This window comes from Suricata suricatta, chromosome 5, assembly GCF_006229205.1.
Source record: "Suricata suricatta isolate VVHF042 chromosome 5, meerkat_22Aug2017_6uvM2_HiC, whole genome shotgun sequence".
In the NCBI taxonomy this organism is placed as follows: Eukaryota; Metazoa; Chordata; class Mammalia; order Carnivora; family Herpestidae; genus Suricata; species Suricata suricatta.
In genome coordinates, this window is record NC_043704.1 from 48,517,318 (window position 1) to 48,539,637 (window position 22,320).

Consider the following 22,320-nt stretch of genomic DNA (forward strand, 5'->3'; position numbering starts at 1 on the left):
AGTAGATAGAGTTCAATCTCTTTTCAACTACTCTGAGCAAACCACAATTTTCCAACCAGTACCCCACTCTTCATGTGTGATCATTCAGTGTCAGGTCTTTAAATGATTTATACAGCTTAATTGCATATAGTAATTTACTGAAGTTCTACAAAGTACTGAAAATAATTAGTGACGAACTCCTAAAGGCAGCTCTCAAGGTAGATTCTAATGAAGAGACTGAGGCTGATCATTCTCAGTTCTGACTCTGCTGTCCAGGGAAAGCTTCTAAGGATAACTGTTTATTGTTCAAGGGGAAGGAATTATGCCAGAAACAGGAGTCATCTTAATAAGTCACAGTACATTTGGAGGGAAAAATCAGTTAGTCTGGATAGCTGGAGAAAGAATAGGCAGTAGAGTTTTCTAAGGATGAAAATAAACATGTCAGATCATCTTAGATTATATAAAGAAACCATTTTCTTTGTCTAAATTGATCTATAAATCTTTCCTGGTACTGAGGCACCTGAGTGGCTCTGTCAGTTAAGCAAGTTTTGGCTCAGGTCATCGTCTCACCATTCCTGGGTTTGAGCCCTATGTTAGGCTTTGTGCTACAGCACAGAGCCTGCTTGGAATTCTCTTCCTCTCTGAAAATAAAGCAAGCAAACTTTCAATCTTTCCTTGTATAAGGTGCACTTGGGTGGCTCAGTTGGTTAAGCATCAACTTGGGTTCAGATGATGAGCTCATGGTTGATGAGTTCCAGCCCCACATCAGGCTCTGCACTGACAGAGGGTAAGAATCCAGGCAGGATCCTTACTCTCCCCTTCCCTCTCTGCTCTTTCCCCACTTTGCTCTCCCCTTCTCAAAAATAAGTAAATAAACTTAAAAACAATCTTTTCTGGGGCACCTGGATGACACTGTCAGTTAAGCGTCTGACTCTTGGTATTGGCTTAGGTCATGAACTCAGTTTGTGAGTTCAATCCCTGAGTCAAGCTCTGCGCTGAAAGCATGGAGCCTATTTGGGTTTTTCTCTCTCCCTTTCTGTACTCCTCCCCCATTCATGCTTTCAAAATAAACTTAAAAAATTTTTTTAAAATATTTCCTGGTGATGGTCTTTTTAAGTGGATGATCAACTAAGTTAGGGAGGCCTAACACTGATGACACTATGAAGGCAGAAACAGAAAGATGATTTCCATCATCCCCCTCCAATGACAGAAGGGCTTGAGAAATGATGCATGTGCCCTAGCAGTGAGATGGTGTATTTACAGCATTTATGCTGCCTCTTCCACCTCTGATGCTCATGGAAAATAGGGCAAGTTGGTTATCCATTATTTTACTCCCTGAGCCTAGGAAGGGTCTCATGGCCCAGTTTATACTAAGATTCACGTTGCTACTGTAACTCAACAGTGCGATTGTGTGATACATCCTTGCCCAGGGTTAATAAGACATCAGACCATTACATGAGGGCAAGGCCTCTTTAAATAACAGGGCATATACCCTTTACATTCTTTTCAAAAATGTTTAAACAAGTGAAATGAAGACCCAAGGATCATTTGGTAAGCTTATATGCAAGCTTAGAGGCTTTCTTTTCTCTCTTCTTTCTTCCTTCCTTTTTCTTTTTTTAGTTCTCTGTTATTTTACTACTACTACTACTATTATAATTGAGTGTCCACAGAAATTCAGGAAGTTTGGGATGGGCAGCGTGGTAGGAAGGGGATGCATTCAATCCAAGAGTCCATTGTACTAAGGAGAGGATGATAGGGTGCATCTCATGTACTATGAATTAGATTTAGTGACTTACACTTAAAAATTTTTTTTAAATGTTTTTATTTATTATTGAGAGACAGAGAGAGAGCATGAACATGGGAGGGCCAAGGAGAGGAAGAGACACAGAATCTGAAGGAGGCCTCAGGCTCTGAGCTGTCAGCAGGGAGCCTGACACAGGGCTCAAACTCACAAACTGCGAGATCATGACCTGAGCCAAAGTCACATGCCTAACCAACTGAGTCACCCAGGCACCCCGTACACTTTTTTTTAAACACACATTATTTTTAAGACAGAACACCCAATGAAAAAAATTGTATTTCCATTTTATAGATAAGGAAACTGAGGCTCTCAAAGGTTAAATCTCTTGTCTACATTCACATAACCACTACATAGTTATATTGGTTATTAGCCCAGCTCTGTCTCACTGCACAGGTCATAGGCTAGTGATCACATTCACAGTAAGAATGAATATCAGGAACTGGCCAGTCTCTCTCACAGACCACTTACTGTAATTAAATATCTGGAAGACACCTGATCCTAGTAACATTTATGCTGTTGGGAAGCTGTTCAAGAAAAAATTTCAAAGTAAGTTGTATGACATTATTTCACTCTTAATTTGGAGTGCTTTATTATAGAGAAGCTTAGGAAAGAAATGAATGAGGATCTAGTTTTTGTTCCTCTACTCATTCGGGGGCAAGCCTCTCACTTGTCTCCTTAAAAGAAACTGGTAAATCTCTGTACTTCCAGGGACTTCCGGAGAATCAGTAGGATGATACACATACAACCCTTTGAATCTCTTACTAGAAAACTGCTGTGCAAAAACAAAATTATTCTAATGAAGAGGTAATTCAACAAGTACGTGCACATACATGCAGATGCACAACTCTTTAGGGGGAGTGGAAGGTAGACTACTCTTCTAGAACTCATTCGATAGTAACACAGAAACGATAGTCAAATGGCCACTGTTCAATAGACCAATTCTATCACATCATCAGAAAAAATTTCTTTTCTGAATGATTGTTAGAAGCACTTAAGTATTTTTAACATGTGGCCAACTTTTTTAAAATACAGAATTTATTTTAAAGGGAATACACTCTGGTGTATAATTATAGAGCAGATTTTTATCATCTCCTTTCTAAACTTTAAGAAAAATTAGGTTTGCCAAGGGAATCAAAGAATCAATCAATCCTACTTCAAGATAATTTAAAGAAGGTCTAATACAAAATACAATTCTAAATAAGAGATCAAAAAATGCAGTATTAAGGTTAGGGCAAATAGGCTAAAAGTGGGGAAGAATGTATTTGATGACTACATTTCTCAGATTTTTCTGGTATATTCCAAATTCCAAATACCCTATTTCACTCTTTCATAAACTATTGAATTGACCTAGGGATTTCAATAATCAGCATGCAAATTAGAATTTCTATACAGCTTTTTTTATATCCCAAAGTAATATAGACATCTTCTTGAGAGCATGTGTTCTGATCATTTGATATAAAACATGAAGTAAATATGGAAAACAAATCCAGTACATGTTGAAGCAAAATGAATTCTACAAAAGGTTCTGATAAGGTCACACTTAATGGCTGTTTAAGATAAAAGCAGCCCCTGGCACCCTAATTTTAACATGTTAGGAAGATGCCATGCATGACACTTATATGAGATAAAAGTATTGTGTACATTAGTAGAAACAAGACATACTTAATCACCCACTTTGAGAAACCAATCTTATACTGACTTGAGGCCTCCCATCTACAATGACTACATTTGATGATTCTTACCTACATGTGTGAAGTATTAGAAACTAGTGATAACACACTGCTTCTCAAACTTTACATGTATACCAATTTCCTGGAGACCTTGTTTAAAAAGCAGATCCTGATTCAGTAGATTTGGAGTAGAGCCCAAGATTCTGCCTTTTTAACAACTTCCCCGGTGATGCCAATGCTGCTGTTCCAAGGAGCATATGAACTAGCAGAAATATAAAACTTAAATGTTGTGAGGGGAGGCTCGCAAATTTCTAGGGCCAATACTCATGCCTGAAATCATTACCCACTGAACTGTCACAGCCATGACAAGCCCCAACACTTCATCCAGAGGGACTGGCAGCCAAAGTTGGAAGTTTTCTGGCAGCAGTGAGGTAACTGAATAATGCAGGCACTTCCGGCTGCATTAGCCACTATTTATACTCCATCAGAGCAAGGCCAGAATATTTCTTTCCGAAATTAAAGGCAAAAGGAAGCTTTCTTTAATAAGATCTTTAATCTCATCTCTCTTTGTCTTTTTGTAACCCTACAATCCTTCCCAACATGTTCTCCTCACTCCCCAAAGCTTGGGGGTTTATATATATTTCATGTCCTTGGCATGAAAATTTCATAAATGGTTTCCTTGAGGTTTTGATCAGTTCACTCCTCGATAATCATAAACACCAAAAAACTGCAGGCTGCTCAAGGGAAATGTAGGTGATCTTATGCCCCCAAGGTAAATAACCCAAAAGCTAAGACATGAAAGGGACCTAAGTGTTTCTCTAGTACAGTGAACCCTAGTTTGGTTTGAGAGCCATAATCCTCATCAAGGACACGGAGCTAGGCCGGGCAGGCCACGGTGTAGGAAACAAACCATCACACAGGTCCATGGACTACTTGTTGCTCCATAATCACAGTGCAGTTGTGCCTGTGGGATGGCTCCGAAGGAAACTCTACCCTGAACCCGGATTTTAGACTCAGGTTACCTGAATGCTGAAGATATTTTTGCATCCATATTAAGTAATTGCATTAGAGTTTCAGGGTCAGTGACTAGGGGAATGAAGCCCTAGTAAGACCCAATTTGAAACTTCTCTGAATTCGTTGACAACTGTCACCAACTTTCAAGTGTTTTCCCACTTAAGAAAACTAGGGGAGACTATGATAGACACGCTTACTTCATGTGATGCCATCTTTTAATCTTTTGCTGAGATCTGAGTCCATTGCATGTAACAGAGAAGGCATAATTTAACTAACATCTATGCCTCTGAAGGCTCATCCTCATGCTTTCTCAAACAAGTCCTCTGCTGGGATCCTTTCTAAAAATACCACAAAATGTCGGTGTACCTAACTTCATTACATGAACTTCAACTACATTATATATTATATGTACTCAAATCACAACTAGAAGGTGCACAACAATTAAATACAAACAAGTAAAACAAAAATCATGAATGTAATCACACCAAGTGGTTTCTGAGGTTTTCATATAGTTCTCACATTCCGACTATTCTCTTTAGTTGCTCGACACCTAGCAAAGACAAGATGTATGGGAAATAACTTTTTATTAAGAAAATGTTATTGTTGTTGTTTTTAACAAGAACCTGTTTCCCTCAACAGTTTTAGTGGTGGGACATAGAATTCTCAGGAGAAAAAAGCCAAATGCTACCATTTATAAAAGAACAAACAAAGACCCAAGAAAGTAGAAAAAAGAAGTAAACTCTTAAGCTCTATAGCTCTTAATTTAAAAGCTATACTGTTAATGGGAAAGCCAGAACTGGAATCAAGGTCCACATTAATGCCAATGTGGTCTTTCCTCTTTATCACAATATTCTTACAGATTTTAGGACTTAACAATGACCTGCACATAGTGAGCTCTCAAATGCTCACTGAATATTTTTGTTGGAAGAAAAGCAAATATCCACCTGTAAAGGAAACATTAAGCTGATACACGTCAGACCCCAGATATCTTATTTTAGTTACTGTTCTCAATGTCACTAGAGGTCTCTAGAAAATCCATGCACCAATTCATAGTTCATCTTCTAGCCACACTTCCAATTATGTATCCAGACATTAAAACAGAGCTTTAAAACAAATACAAAGTCATTTTACTTTAGCATTGAGAAGAACACAACATTCCTCCAAGTATCAAGAATGGATTATAGCTTTACCATTTACTACAAGTATTTTGATAATCAACTAGAGAACCTATAAAAATAAAAATGGGAAGTTATTCAATACTGTTGTTCCAACCGATTTTTAAAACAAGGAAGAAAATTACCAGTTTGAGGTGGGAGAGGTTTGGAATCTTCAGATGTTTTACTTGTAGGCACAATCCATGGCTTTTCAATGGAAGCTACAGCAAAAAGAAATGGGATTCATTGAAGATTATTTTTTGAGAGGAGAAAAGGATAGAAATAGGTTGCTGGAATGGTTAAGTGGCTACCAGAAGCTTACAATTAAAAGCACATATGATTTCAATCAAAAGTCAGGAAATCATTATGTATCCATCCAGACAGCATCTAATTAGTGATCAGAAAGAGACCAGAATTTGGTGTCATACTTTCAACATTTTTGAGGACAAAACCTAAATCTATATACAATTAACATACTGATGATTGCTACTCAATATGTAGAAAATGTCATTAAATAGGGATTTTATTGTTTTTAAATCAATCCCTTGTTTGACTGAGTTACCCCAACTCATCAGTATATTGAGGTTTGTGGAAATACGATCCAGTAAATGTGTCCTACACAATTAAGAAACCTGCACCCACATCTTAACCCCAGGTTTAAGGTGCTGTTATTACCCAAGGTGCCCCCAGGTTTTTCAAAAGGGAAAGGTGTTTTTGCCTGAGGAAATTCTGGAAGCCTTTTTGGAGCTGCAACAAAACATATAAGAGACGTTACAACATGAGGAACAAGGAACAGAAAAAAGATTTTTCACAATATCAAGCTTGCAAAAACAACAAAAAAAGACACAAAAAGATAAATTACTGATGTCAAGTAAATTGTTGTTAGCCGTATTTCTTATTCTTGTGATTTCAATTCTGCCTACTATAATCAAACTTCCTGTTCTATTTTTTTTTTTTATAATTGAGCTGCTAAATTTGAGGAATTTGGGTTCTTCCTTTCTACTAAATGGCTTTCCTAATTTCTTTATGTATATGTGTGCGCTTAGATATATTTCATTGTAAGTCAAATCAAGCACTAAACACATCCGAACTCAAAAATGTCCATCTAATGACTTTTAAAGATAGAATCTCAGTAACTATGTGGCTTTATACTTAAGCTCCCCCAACAATTTTTGATATTGCACTAATAAATAAATTCTAAGAAGCAGTCTGCAAAACAATCAAATATATCTTCCTTTTCAGGAGAAACAATTGAGTAAAAAGATATTTAGAAAAAGTATAGAAAATAATTTATTCAGTGACAGTGTTTTGAATAAAAAGAATCAAATATAATATCAGAATATAACCACCAAAAAAACCCCACCAAAATCTTTGTCATAAAGACTCTTTGGGATCCTAAATTATAAAATGTTTTATAACATTTAAGGGCTCAGTGTTGGGGAGCTTACTGTTTTATAAAATATGCATCCCTTCTTTCTTATAAAAACATGAATGAATTAGCTATGAATTTCCTTAAAGCATGCATAAAATTTCCAAGGTAATAACAAGATGTTATGTTTAACAATCTTTACCTAGAGTGCTCAGTGGCAATTCAAACCTAGGTATTAGAATAGTTTGCAGTGTTTCCAGGGTCCTTTCGCTGAGAACTAAAATAAAGAAGAATCACGTCAGCAAATCCCTGAGTCAGGATCTGACACTGTGGTTAACACATAATCACGTGAAGCATGCTCATAACACAGGGTGCACTGGGCCTTTCACAGAAAAAGCTGGCTCCTCCAAGAAAAGCTTCGTGTAGCTGTTAAAACGTGGAGGTAGAGGTTCAAAGGGTGTGGTGGGACATGGAACATCAACATCTCACATACACAGGAAAACACATGCTGCTCCTTCTCTTCAGCAGAAAAGGACAAAGCAAGTTAGATTTTCTTGGGCCATGAAGCAGCTAACTTGCATGACATGCAATTCTTATTAAAAATCACGATACTTGTGGGGATTCTCTTAAAGTGTAGTACACGTAAGACTTGGGAAGCCTATTGGAACAGAGAGCACAGACACAGCCAAGACTTCCAGGTTTCCCCACCCCTGCAAGATTTGTGGGTTAAAAGGCTGGCATTCTGTTTTTTTTCTATACATCTGGTAAAATGTGTGTAGTCAGCATCTAGCACTGCCTAGAATATCAGTCCTGTTGTTCACTCTCTCATGGAATTAGTCCAAAAAATAGGAAGGTTAACTACTGCCAGTAAGAGAGCGGGGGAAATCAAGGAAGTGAGAACGAAGGCATTGGAGTTACTTTTTGTTTCTATGAGTGTTGGAAATTATTAAAGAAAAAAAAGTTCTTAGAATTACCCAGTGTTTTTTCTGAAAAGTCTAATGCACTAGACACAGTGGGTTTCATGGTTCTTGGCACTGACTCAGAAGTCACTGGAAGGTAAAAAAGACAACTTTATAAATTAAGATAAAATGATGAAGCAGTCAAAGGCATTTTTTTTTGCCCAGTAAGAATTAGTTAACGGACACTTACATACACCAATCCTTTTCAAGTTCATGAAGGACTCCCAGACTTGCCCCAGGCATCTGAGCCGACACTTTTCCCAACCCTTCCTTGCTAAGTTTGGTGCACTTTCGATGTGTTCCAAAAATTACAGTGAACTGACCACCATGAAAGTACTTACTAATCATATTTTTTTTACTGGCCTGCTTTTTTTTTTTTTCCTCATTTCCAGGGCTTAGCACAATGTCTGGAGTATAGCAAGCAAGCATGTAACAAATATCTATTAAATGAATTAATAAATGGGCAAATAAAAGAATGGCTCAAGGCAAAAAGGTTTATTTAGAACTATTACATTAAATATTTCTCTCTTCCAAACTGCAACCAAAACTGCAAAACTTAGAGCTAGGTAGAAATTATGTTAAGGATTCAAATGCTTAGCCAAAAGGTTGTTCCAAATGTTAGATCAAAGGCAAAGATGAGTTCAAGTAGATAAGAACCAGGATCACTGGGATTTAAAATGAATTGTGAGCTGGATGACTCTAGAATTTTGCAGAATAAAGACACAAAATAAACACAACACTTAATAATGAAGTATGGTGTTTGCCTAAGTGTTTCTGAAGTGGAAAACTCTGAATATGGTTTGGCAGAGAACTAAGAAAATTGTAGACTCTCCCATCAGATACTGTGCTAAGAGAATACAGTACAACTGGGAAAAATTGGTGGAATCTCTGGGGCAGAAGAGGACTTGGAATCATCCACTGAGTCATGCCTATGTTTTTCTTGGTATTGACAAATTATATTGAAATTTAAAAAATTACATAGGAATTTTATTTGAATAGATTATTCCAGCATCTTAAATAGCTTCTACCTTTGCCCCACACCGGTGAAGGTGGAGAAGGGAAGGTCCGTCTCCATCTAGATAGAAGCATATACTTCTTACTATGGAAGAAATATTCCTACTTGAAGCAGTTTCTTGAAATCATGCTATTTTATTTCTCCACCAATCTTTATCTTTTCTGGGGCAGTTGCAAATCCAAGACTTTAGTACAAGGTAAATGTCATTGATATTTCAATTTATGGCAATTTTATGAATGAAAAAATTCACTTTAGATTGGAGATATTTTGCTAAGTGTAGATTTGGGGAAATTCTGGGCAAACGTTTGTTTCACGTGGTCTTGGATAAAGTGGTATTGCTCCGGCAAAAACTCTGTGGTTCAGAGAATAACATGCCCCCAGTGGACTGGACTTGGGCAGTTCATTTAGGGAAGAAATGCTGAATGTTTATTAGTAATGGCTGATCAACTATGGGGAAAATGTATCCACATTTATTCCTGAAAGGATTTTTACTGAACTATTTTATCTTTATATTTGGATTGTTAATCTTTCATAATCTTCCATAGAATTCAATGATTCCAGGCTGTCTTTGTATCAAGCTACAAATTTTGGAGGGATAACGGTTATTTTGCTCAACTGACCACTTGCAAAAGTGAAGAAATGAAGAATGAGCTCATGTCTTCATATAAAAGGAAAGCAACAAAACCACAGTATTACATTTTAGTATAAAAATATTTTAGAATGTTGAGGTGACAATTTTCATTGCAAGTGAAAAAATAAAGCTTCCATATTACATATGAGTCATAAGACTCAATAGTTCCTTCTGCAGTTGGTTTTCCAAATGTTAAACCAAGGACCTACAATCTCTTTGTACTTATGATGAGGATTAATTTCCTAATGGCCCCTCACTGAAAAAAACCTGCAAGTTTGTCAATCATTTACCATTAAAAAAAAGTTTAATCCTCTCAAAATTAACAACATAGGGATCTCGTTACCTGTTATGGGCTGTGCTGGGATTTTTTCTACTTCTGGTGTTTTAGATTCAGCAGGTAATGCCAACGTTTCATTCTTAGCTATAAAGTCAAAGAACAAACAATTCACCTCACTTCCTCATAACACAGTGTCCAAATATAATTCATTCAAAACATAATCAAGTTAAATATCATTTCAAGAACTCTATTTTGCTCTTAATTCTTCCCACCAGGCAGTCAACAAAGGTACTGGGTATTTCAACCAGGGATTCTTCAGAATTCCATCTCCTTAATTCTAGGTAATTCTTTAAGATTTAAATTGGCATTGGAATGAAGAAGAAAATCACAACCCAACACTTGAGATAATTTTCAAGCCATTCTGATTCATAAATAGGAGATTCTTGAAAGCAGAGGTTGTGTTGCAAATACTCCCTAAAATTTTATATGTGAATATTCCTAATTAAAACAAAGAAAAATACATAGAAAATTTCCATTATTATACATAGTAAAAAACCACAATAGGTTATGACATTGAAATTTGAGAAAAATAAATAACACATAGAAAACTAAGATATTTAAAAATATTTGTGGCAAAAAATAATAGCTATTTATTTAAGCCACATATTAACACTGATCTTTGGGTCTCTGTGGCAATTTCCCATCAAGAATAAAATAATTTTTTCCCCATGTTTTTAACCTCTTCAGAAAACTATTTAGGAAACTTTCTTCTAAAATTTAGGTATTCTTTTTTATTTTATTTTTTGAGAGAAAGACAGCGTGAGCAGGGGAGAATCAGAGAGAGAGGGACACACAGAATCCAAAGCAGGCTACAGGCTCTGAGCTAGCTGTCAGCACAGAACCTGACATGGGGCTCAGACCCATGAACCCCGAGATCATGACCTGAACCGAAGCTGGACACTCTACCTACTGAGCCACTCAGGCACCCTAGGTATTCTTTTTTAAAGAAACTACATTCCTATACCAGAGATTCCCAATGATTAAGATATTTTTTATTTTAAAAAATGCATTTATGGGGCTCCTGGGTGGCTCAATCGGTTGAGTGCCTGACTTTGGCTCAGGTCATGATCTCACGGTTTGTGGGTTCGAGCCCCATATCGGGCTTGTGCTGACAGCTCAGAGCCTGGAGCCTGCTTTGGATTCTGTGTTTCCCTCTCCCTCTGCCCCTCCCCTACTCATGCTCTCTCTCTCAAAAATAAACAGACATTTTAAAAATATTAAAAATACATTTAGGATTAACTTGATTCAGCTATTCAGGACCCTGAATCAATGACTTACAGTATTTTGAAAGTCTAGTGGCATGAAATAATTAATCCTTGAGAGACCCCAATCATGTAACCTGAGAATAATTATAATCAGATGGTTTTTTGTTTTGTTTTGTTTTGTTTTTTACAGTCCTAAGACTATACAAAACTTCTTGGGTTTCTCAACTTTGGATTTAGTGATGTTTTGGGCTGGATAATTTATTTTTTGTTGGTTGGTAGGGCAGGAGGAAGGGAGGTATTGCTGTCTGCTATAGAATGTTTGGGATCATCTCTGGTCTTTACCCACCAGATTTCATTAGCACTTCCATAACTGTGACAACAAAAAGATATTGCCACTTATCTCATGGGGGACAAAGCTGCCCTCTACGGAGAACTATTGATCTAAACGATTCTCTCAAGGTTCTTTGACGATGAAAGTTTTCTAAACATCTTTCTGTAGTTCACATCACTGTTATAAAGACCATTTTCTTATCAGGTACCATGAGCTACACAATATTTATTCTGAAGGACTTCAAGACAATTATAGTCATCCCTTTCACAATGATAACAGAAGCAAATTCGTTTTCAATCTGTATTATGGAGGTCTACAACAGATTTTTACACAGAGCTGATTATTTTCAGGAATGATTTAAAATGCTACAAATAGAGGTCACAAGTACTACCATACTTGCCACACCTAACAGTCGAGTGTTTTAGATTCATGTACACATAAAGTTGCACAGAATTTCTGCACAACAGAAATGTTAAATGCCATTGTTCAATTTAGCAGAGCATAAAGAGAGGACTCTATGAAGTAATTTACAAAGCAGATGCAGTAGACATTTATAATAAACTATTTTAAAATTTCTAAACTTAATCACCATGTTCTTCTGTTGCTGTGACAGCTTTTGTTTAGAACCACAGTGATTGTTAGCACAGGAAAAAACATTCAGATTTCAGATTTTTATGAACTCTGGGCCTGTTACTTTCAAGGTTTACCATGGAAGGTTTTTTTTTTTTTTATGTGAGATTATAAGGGTGTTTTTAATGCTTTTTTTCATGTTGAGTGTCCTCTTCTTCAAGACACCTTTGATAATCCTCTCCTTCCTGTGTAATAGCCCACATTCTTGGTGGTTTCCTTGGCTGACTAGGACTATTTATCTATTTTAACCTGCAGATCTCATTTCAAACAATGCTATGAATTATACTGCTTTAGCTCCTTGCATTAAAAACATGCCCTCAGCTGGCAATCATATTAACCTAGAATTAGGCTGTTAGTGGGGGGAAAAAAAGGGTCAACTACCTTCCCAAGAGACATTTGTGTTTTTTACACATCACTAATACCTTATAAAGGCATACTGTGTTTCTAAATATGCCATTTCAGTCACCAGAGAAATTGGTAGAGATTTTTGAATGCAAGAGTCTTATGTCTCTTAACAAGACTTGAGCATTCACCAAAATTGTGTACAACTGCAGTTTTGGCAAGAACATAGTAAAATGCCACCAGAACATGTCCTAAACCCAGGAAATTCCCTTTCCTCTCTGATTCTTCTGTACCTTTTTTCACCACAGTTGTTTCCTTTCATTTTTGGCAGGCTAGGTCTTGGCTTTGGCAAACCCTTTATACACCCCTGGGAGGGGTGTGTGTAATACTCGCTTTCTTGTTTATTTCGTTCATTATTCACACCATGTGTTCTTAGAACAAAAGCTATTAATTTCTTGATGTCCCATGATGGGCCCTGCTGGAATGAGGATATTATTTTTAGGATTTACCCCCTCAAAAAATAACTTAGGGAAACTATTTCTCCCTTGGTAGTATAAAGCACTATTTAAGCAGTATCTCTTCTCATTAAAAAAAAAAACCAGTAACTTTAAAATGTAATTTTTAAATGTAGTCCTTTAAGGTGGTACATTTGATGGATTTACTGGACATTTTTAAATATACTATCAAACTGTTCAATGCACAAGAAATTACATTTAAGCCAGTGTTTTCCCAGAAAAACAAATCAAAAATTATATTTACTGTTTGCATACAATTTTTCTTTATTGAAATCACACTCAATCCTGAAGCTTTAATGGATCATAACAGAAAAATAAAGGAGAAACAAAACAAAACAAATCCACTGTGTAATTCTCTAAAGAAAACAAAAAGGCTGAATTGGTATTAAGGCAGCATGTGGAACTTCACAAAAACCAAAAAAAATTGGAAAGATCACACAAGACTAAGGAACAAAACATCTCCTACTTCAAAATGGATAGCCGTGTTCTGGGGGAAAAATTGCTAATTTTCAGCCTCCTTCACAAATTCCATGTTTCGTGCTTTTGCTGGATGGTTTAGGAATCACAGCAGTAAGAGATTGGCCAGTTCCTTTTTTTACCTCCTCCTAAACAAGACTTTCCCAGGAGCAGGACAAGGTATATAGGCTCTGGGCAGGGAACAGGTAAATTTAAGTACTGAACACTGGACTCCAAATATAGGTTTACTGCAGAAATTGAATTTGGAAGGTTCCTGGCTCTCAGCACGGCATTTAGATGATGCAAAGTTTAGTCACAGAGTTTGATAGCTAAAAAGAGGTGATCGGGTCTGATGTACAAATTAAGGAAATAATGTCTAAAGTCACTTGTCTACATTCTTGGAGGTAACTCACTCTAGGGCCAATAGATATGAACATTTCATAATAAAAATGTAAGGATGCACAAAATCAGAAAGACTGGCAAATATTTTCACATCTTAATAAAATAGTGACATGTAAGCTCTGAAAATTTTTCTAAAATTGGTAGGACTATTCAGTCTACCAATTCAGTGCTCTTCTTCTCACTAAAGGCTTTGTTTTGTCTTCTTACAGTGACTTCTCAAACAGCTAAGAACTTAAGAGTTCCCGTTTTGAAACTGTTACAACCTGATTGCCTCACATCAAACAAGCAAAGGTCAAGAGAAATTAAGTCATGGGCAGGACCTGCATAGCTCATCATTATAGTAAGTGCTAAAGTTCTTTGCTCGTGCATAATTCAGGGAAAATATTCGGCATTTTTTAGTTTTGTTCAATTTCTACTGCATCATGCCATATCCTTCCATATTTATTAATAGCCCAAGACATTCCCTAGAGGGGTGGTTCTCAAAGTGTGGTTCTTGGAAAAGTGGCTTCACTATCTCCTGGGTGCTAGTTAGAAAGGCAAATTCTCAGGTCTTACCCCTCATCTACTGAAACGGTAAGGGTGGGGGGGGCAGGTCCAGCGGTCCGTGTTCACAAGCCCTCCAGGACTTCTGCTGCTCTGTCAAGTCTGAGACGCTGTGTCATAGAGACAATCCTGACTAATTTGATTCTCAAATGCAGCAGCTAATTTATTCCACTGACCACCATAATTAATTATTCCCTGGGCTCCTTTTAAAGGGTTTCACCGTTTTTCCCCCCAAAATGTTATCTTTTATGTTTGTAAAACACTGAAATTATGTCAAGTTACTTGTAGAAGTAGGAGACAGAATCAATCTCAAGTAAATAATAATCCTAACTGAGCTCCACATCAGTTCTCACTGAACATACCTAACGACCCCTTGACAGTATAGTACAATAATTTTGTAACAATCACTCTATTTGAAAATTTTACCTAGATAAATGTATTTTGGATAATTTCATAAATGTTCACTTTTTAAGTATAAACATATTTCATGTACTATACAATAACTACCTACAAAATGCAATTTACATAAATACTTCCAACACTTTAAACTCTGACCCTTACTATATTTTTTCCAAATTTTTATCATTGTAAGACATACATAAGATGTAGGATATTAACCATTTTAAGTGTACACTTCAGTAATATTAAATACATTCATAACGTGTGCAACCATCACCACCATCCATCTCCTGAACTCTTTGCATCTTATAAAAGCGAAACTCTGTACCATCAAACACGAATCCCCCTTTCCCCTTCTCCCTCTAGTCCCTAGCAACCATTATACTTTCTGTCTGTAAATTTGACTACTCTAGGCATCTAATGTAAGTGGAACTATACAGTATACACTATTTGTCTTTTGGTGCCTGGCTTATTTCACGGAGCATAATGTCATCAATTTCATCCATTCTGTGGCATATATCAGAATTTCCCTCCTTAAGGCAGTTAATATTCCACTGCATGTACCCATCACATTTTGCTTATCTATTCATTTGGGTTTTTTATTTTTTAATTTTTAAGTTTTTATTTAAATTCCAGTGAGTTATGTAATAAAATGTTAGTTTCCAATGTTCACTATAGTAAGTCAACACTTCCATACAATACTCAGTGCTCATCACAAGTGCACTTCTTAATCCCTATGACCTATTTAACCCATCCCTCTACCAACCTCCCCTCTGATAACCATCAGTCTGTTCTCTATAGTTATGAATCTATTTCTTGGTTTCCCTCTTTTTTTACCTTTGCTCATTTCTTTAATTTATTAAATTCCATATATGAGTTAAGTCATTTGGTATTTGTTTTTCTCTCAATGACTCAGTTCACTTAGTATCATACTCTCTAGCTCTACCCATGTCATTGCTAATGGCAAGGTTCCATTCTTTTTTATGGCTGAATGATATTCCAGTGTGTGTGTGTGTGTGTGTGTGTGTGTGTGTGTGTGTGTGTGTGTGTGTGTGTGTGTGTGTGTGTGTCTGTACACGCATGCACACCTCTTATTTCTTCAATATCCATTCATCAGTCAATGGACACTGGGTTGTTTCTATAATTTGGCTATTGTAGATAATGGTGCTATAAACATCACTGTGCATTTCAATTCATTTGTTGATGGAATATGGGTTGCTTCCATGTTTTAGCTATTGTGCATAATGCTGGTGTGAACATAGATGTCCAAATACCTCTTTGATAACCCTTTTCCAATTCTTTTGGTTATATACCCAGAAGTGGAATTGCTGGATCATGTAGTAATTCTATGCTTAATTTTTTGAGGAATGGTTATACTGTTTTCAATAGCAGCTGTACCATTTAACATTCCCATCAATGGTGCACATGCCTTCTCCTTACTTTTTACTTTAAGATACCAAAAGAGCTCATTTGCCAGATTCCTTGGATATCCTAGGATTATCACTGCTAGTACTTGTTCCCTGCAAAGTTCACATATACAACATTGCTGCTTACCTAACTGTGTCTTGATTGCTTCTGAAATCTCAAGCATTATGGATGTAGGAAGCTTTACGGTGGTTTCGTTGAGACCTGGAATAATAAGGTGGACTGCAAGGAAATAGAATAAGGTAAGAGAAAAATAATGTATCATGACATAAATTAAAGCTCAGAGCATCATTTAACAGAAACTATGCAATTTAGCAATTATTTGGCTTAGTCAATTTTAACCCAAACCTAAAATGTCAGAAAAAAAATTACCTTTTATATCAATTTTTTATAAATATTCAGAACTAAATTGCAAAATCCTGGCTTTCAATCCAGACTCAAAAACCATAAAACTGCAGTTTAAGATGTATAGTGAAAAAGAACACAATTATTAATAACTTTTGAAATTTACTTATTTTGAGCGAGAGAGAGAGAATCCCAAGCAAGTACTGTGCTATAAGCACAGTGTCAGACGTGGGGCTCCATCTCACGAACTGCAAGATCATGACCTGAGCTGAAATCAAAAGTGAGGTGCTTAACTGACTGAGCCACCCAGGCTCCCCTATTAATAATAACTTTTTAAAAAGCAGTTGAATACAGCAAGGTCTCCCTCCCAACTTCAACCACACTATGAGGCAGGTAGAATGGTTGCCATAGTTCCCACCAGGCATGGGCTAGAAATGCTTCTCTAACACGCTGTAATAGAGGTAGCATCTCTAGGCTCCTAGCCTGGAATGGACATAAGCCAGGATACTAAATACTGGAAGGAAATGAACCAATATCAATTTAGTAGACCTGCTAACAGAATAAAATTCGATAAGGGTCCTATTGTCAAAAAATAGCTTGCCTTAATGTTTGTATAGATACCAAGATACACTCACCTAATATTGTTCCTCCGAAGGGAGTCTTATCTGGGGATTTAGTTGAAGCCCTGTGAGTGACATTCTGAATCACTGTTGAAATACAAAAAGGTAAGCGTGTGATGGGAAAAAAATAGTCAGGAAGCAGTAAACAGCTGTAATGTGATGAGAAGCAATCTGCACTGGGGAAGCCTGGAGATACTTTTTAATTAGTAGAAAGTAACTCTTTGCACTGGTACACAGCCAATGGAAGGCACATCTCACCTTAATACCTACGCCTTTAAGTAACCGAAAGGTTATTTATCATAAAGTGGTCCATTCCAATGAGGTGAAAATTTCCTTCCTCATCTCTACTCCCTGCAACCTACCCAAGTTAAAGAACTAGCACAAAACAGACAATTAGTACAGTAAATTTTAAAAAGTGCAAATGTATATTCTCAAAGAATCTAGATTATTCCAATACTGACACTATTTTGTGAATACACTTAAGTCACTGTGTTTTCTTAAAATGATTATTTTAAGTGTCCAATCACTTAAAATTACCAAGTTACCAAGAAGCTTTTTGGAAATAATGGAGTCATTTTAATAACTTGAAAAACTGAAAGTCAAAACAAAAACTGGATACTGAAATGGAATAGGACATTTTAATTCTCAAAAACTGGATGTTTTTGCTTTTCCTAAGGGGAGCACTAAGTCACAGTTTTTGTTTCACTAATCCAAATATCCTATTAATGATTTTCTTCATGTACGCTAACTTAACCCTGAACAAAGCCACACATATTCAACTGGTTTTTTTTAATTTAATACTTGTTATGATTGTTTTATCCCTAGTTGCCCAACCAGTGCAACTTGCCAAGACTTGACCTATTGGTACAAGAGCCAGAATTATCTATTAAGTTCTAATTTGCTAGGTCATACTGATTTCTTCACATTTTTGCTTTAAAATAGTCAAAAACAATTTTGATGTGCTATGTTTAATTATATTAAACAGTGAAAAAGCATATTAAAACTATTTCTAAACTGTCAACTATACTGCAATCAAAATAGAAAAAAAATAGTTCTAAACACATATCCAGAGCAGACTCATACAAATTACCTTGTTTTATGACTGTTATTGGGATTAGCTTCCTTGGGACATATGCTGGCTGAAAAGAGAAGAGTCAGCTTTTTAATTAGTGTTAAATTAAAAAAAATAAAGCAAAGAACTGGAAGTAGCCGGTCTTGTCTACAGTTGCTGGAATCCTTAGTACATATATCTGCCTCTGCCTCTATTTTTTAAGTTATTACTTATTTTGAGGGAGGAAGAGAGGGAGGCAGGAAGGGAAGGAGAAGGGGGAGAGGGAAAGAGCGAGCGAGCAAGCAAGAGAACTCACACACAAACGGGAGGGGCAGAGAGAGAGAGAAGAGACACAGAATCCCAAGCAGGCTCCCCACTGTCAGCACGGAGCCCGATGTAGCTGTCGAACTTACAAACCATGAGACCATGACCTGAGCCAAAATCAAGAGTTGGATGTCTAAATGACTGAGCCACCCAGGTGCCCCTATCTACTTCTATTTTATTGGGCTTACTTGAGTTTCCCCATAAATGTCCAAAGACTTGAAAAAAGCAATTTCTTCAGAACCCCCATTATGTTACTTTACCTTGAAAATGCAGTGGAAAGAAACTGAACATGTGGATTGACTACTAGTTCATCTATCACTTGATTTGAGATGTGACTCAGCCAGACTCTGCCTTTACATCTCCTCTCAAACAGATGCTAAGCTACGTATTATCTTTTAAAACTGCCCAGCGTCCACTGTTTGGATGTATCGAACTGCTGCTGCTATGGACAACTCAACCACCACACACCTCCTTGTCCAAGAAGGCAGAACTGGCATTCAAATCCAGAAATTTCTATTTCCAAATTTTTTACTCTTAACCATCCTGCACATATTTATGCACAGGGCCTTCAAACTAGAAAGGTGGGTCCCAGTGCAGTCTCCTCTCTCCCAAAGTGCTTCAGATGTCCTACAGGAATCTTTGATGCCATGAAGTGCCTTGAATTAGGGATGGGCTTAGTGTTACCCTTAAAGTGGGGTCATCACCAGACATAATTGTGAGCCAAGGATAAGACAGCTAAGGGAGAGACATAGAAACAAAATAATGAAAGCAAATATATAGACAAGAATTAGACTAAATTCATGCAGTGAGCATGAAAATTTTTTAAGGCTTGATTTAACCTGTATACATGACATAGAGACCCCATATACCAGATCTGTTAAGAATCCAGAATGTGCTCAATGAGATACTTACCATGTAGATGTTTACCGTTGTGAACAGCAGAGACTTAATAACATGCTAACGTTTCACTGAATGCTATGCCCATAATAAAGGGGGACCACACAATCAAGAAGAATGAAATCTTGCAATTTGCAACTACGTGGATGGAACCGGAGGGTATTATGCTAAGCAAAATTAGTCAGAGAAAGACAAATCTCATATGACCTCACTCATATAAAGAATTTAAGATACAAAACAGATGAACATAAGGGAAGCAAAAAAATTAAAAAAAAAATAAAAACCAGGGAGGGGGACAAAACATAAAAGACTCTTAAATATAGAGAACAGAGGGTTGCTAGAGGGGTTGTGGGAGGGGAGACGGTCTAAATGAGTAAGGGACATTAAGAAATCTACTCCTGAAATCATTGCTGTACTATATGCTTACTAACTCAAATGTAAATTTAAAAATTAATTAATTTTAAAAAAGAGAGGCCACAATACCAAACTTACTGTTCACTATTTTTCTTCTTATATTAAGGGCCTTATCTTTAAAAACCACAAAAAATAGAATTTTATTATTGTCAGAGTTCTATGGACCTAGTGCTATGGACTCAATGCTTATGTTTCCCCAAAATTGATACGTTAAAACTTAATTCCCAAGCCTGATGGTAGTTAGAGGTAGGGCCTTTGAGACATGATTAAGTCATGAGGGGTCCAGCCCTCATGAAAGGGATTAGTGCACTTATAAGAGACCCCAAAGAGTTTCCTCCACCCTTCCCCTGGTGAGGACACGGCGATAAGAGGACTGTCTGTGATTCAGGAAGCAAGCTCTCACAAGATCAAATCGGTCAGTACCTTGAACTTGAACTTCCCAGGCTCCAGAGCTGGGACAATTAAATGCTTGTTGTTTAAGCCACTCAGGCTATGGTATTTTGTTACAGCATCCCTAATGGACTAATACACCCAGTAATTTCTGCCATCACAATCTAGCCTAATCTAATCTAATCTTGATCTAAGGAATTAAAGATCAAAACCTTTACACCTAAAGTATTTCCACTATGTGAAATAACTATATCATCCAAAAGCAGAAAGAAGTCTTATTAAATAAAGTATGATTCAAATTTTTGACATCTGCTTAACAAAGTAGAAAATATGCATAATATAAGTAAATATAAAGGTAACAATCATAACCATGTTAGAACCTAATTTTCTAAGTATGTACAGAAAGAGCATAGGTGTTTTTCTTAAACAGTGGTTATTTCTTATAAATGGATTCATTTTGCCTTTTATACTTCTATTTCCCTGTTCTTTACAAGTGTGAATTGCATTTTAATTAAGAAGTTATTTTGATCAACAGTCTGTTCACTTACTACATACACTTCTACACTATAGAACTCATGTGCTATTGGTAAATAGGGGAATGATGTAAATATAAGTTATATACATTTTTCCCCAGGCAAGGGGAAGGGAATAGTAGAAATAGAAGTACCACCTTCGGCAGGAGAGAAAAAATTTTTCTCAGCTTTGGTATCACACCGGCAGCAGGATCTCTTTCAGCTCTGCCATAAGGAAATTCAGCGGGAGCACTTGCACACTGGGTCATTCCCCCGAGAGGTACAGGCTCTGCTTCACGCGTCCACCCTACTTCCACCTGCCCTGCTCTAGTGGAAGGGTTGCCAGCACATGGCCTTTGTTATTTGAGGGCTTTATTTTTTAAAGTTTAATTATTTATTTTGAGAGAGAGAAAGACAGCACAAGTGGGGAAAAACAGAGAAAGGAGAGAGAGAGAATCCCAAGCAGGCTCTATACTGTCAGCACAGAGTCCCGATGGGGACTTGAACCCATGAATGTGAGGTCATGACGCAAGCTGAAACCCAGAGTTGGATGCTTAACCGAGCGCGCCTAGACCTGGCGAGCTAGCGCACCGCGGCACCCGCAAGTGCCGTCCCAGCTTTGGGATGGAAGCGGACGGGGCGGACGAGCTGGACCCGGCCTCCGGGCTAGGACACTTGACTGACTGGGGCACCCCTCACTTGAGCACTTTAAGTAACCAGCTCTGCCCACCTCCAGCCACATGAGAGCCACTGGCCGGAGGAGCCACATTATCCTTCCAGGTACTAATGATTTTTGTTAGAGCTGCTGCTACATTTCCAAAGATTTTTTCAAAGTCTTGTTCTTTATTTGTCCTATGAATCCTGGGACTTACAGCACATTTTGCAGAATGTGAAGTTTTTCAGACACATCACAATGTAGCAAAAACACCTACATATTGCTATGTTGACTACTTTTGAATTTCATTATTTCAATTTTTAGTTTCTTTGCTGTGATGATTTGTTTTAAATAATTTTTGACAAGAACAAATGGGAAAATATTCCACTCTTCACATGAATGGAACAAAGTTTCTCTTTGAGCTCTTACTTGAGTATCTACCAATGTCCTGTTATGATGACATGACTATATGTACAGTATGTGCTGCCAAAAAACAAGGAAATAATTTAGCTGCAGAACCCAGTTCTTTCTGGACCTATAATTACCCTCTTGCTTAATCTGCAATCAAAAGATGTACTACATTAGGATTCATAAGCAAGTAGCTGCCTCTCTGTAAATAGGGCTTTTAGGGGCATCAGGAAAGTACTTCTGCCTACAATGTCTATGCTGAAGGGGCGTGTGGCTGGCTCTGTTGGTTTAGCACCTGACTTCAGCTCAGGTCACGATCTTACAGTTTGTGAGTTTGAGTCCCGCATTGGGCTCTCTCCTCTCAGCACAGAGCCCACTTTGGATCCTCTGTCCCCCTCTCTCTCTGCTCCTCACCCACTCATGCTGTCTCTCTCGCTCTTAAAAATAAACATTAGGGAAAAACCCAAGACACACTTCCTAGGGGGAAAAAAAAAACAACAAGAAAACAAAAAAAACCTTTTTTTTTT

General features: G+C 37.2%; 1 protein-coding gene across 1 annotated transcript in view; it reads right to left on the minus strand.

Moving 5' to 3' along the window:
- Positions 1-22,320, minus strand: part of ABI3BP (ABI family member 3 binding protein) — a 193,955-nt gene that overhangs the window by 120,766 nt on the left and 50,869 nt on the right. Inside the window, exons 7-12 of the mRNA XM_029938697.1 lie at positions 18,233-18,281; positions 17,158-17,229; positions 16,307-16,399; positions 9,936-10,013; positions 7,962-8,036; positions 5,765-5,839 (exon numbers count right to left, since the gene is read on the minus strand). Coding sequence (XP_029794557.1) covers positions 5,765-5,839; positions 7,962-8,036; positions 9,936-10,013; positions 16,307-16,399; positions 17,158-17,229; positions 18,233-18,281 — 442 coding nt within the window. The remainder of the gene's footprint in view (positions 1-5,764; positions 5,840-7,961; positions 8,037-9,935; positions 10,014-16,306; positions 16,400-17,157; positions 17,230-18,232; positions 18,282-22,320) is intronic.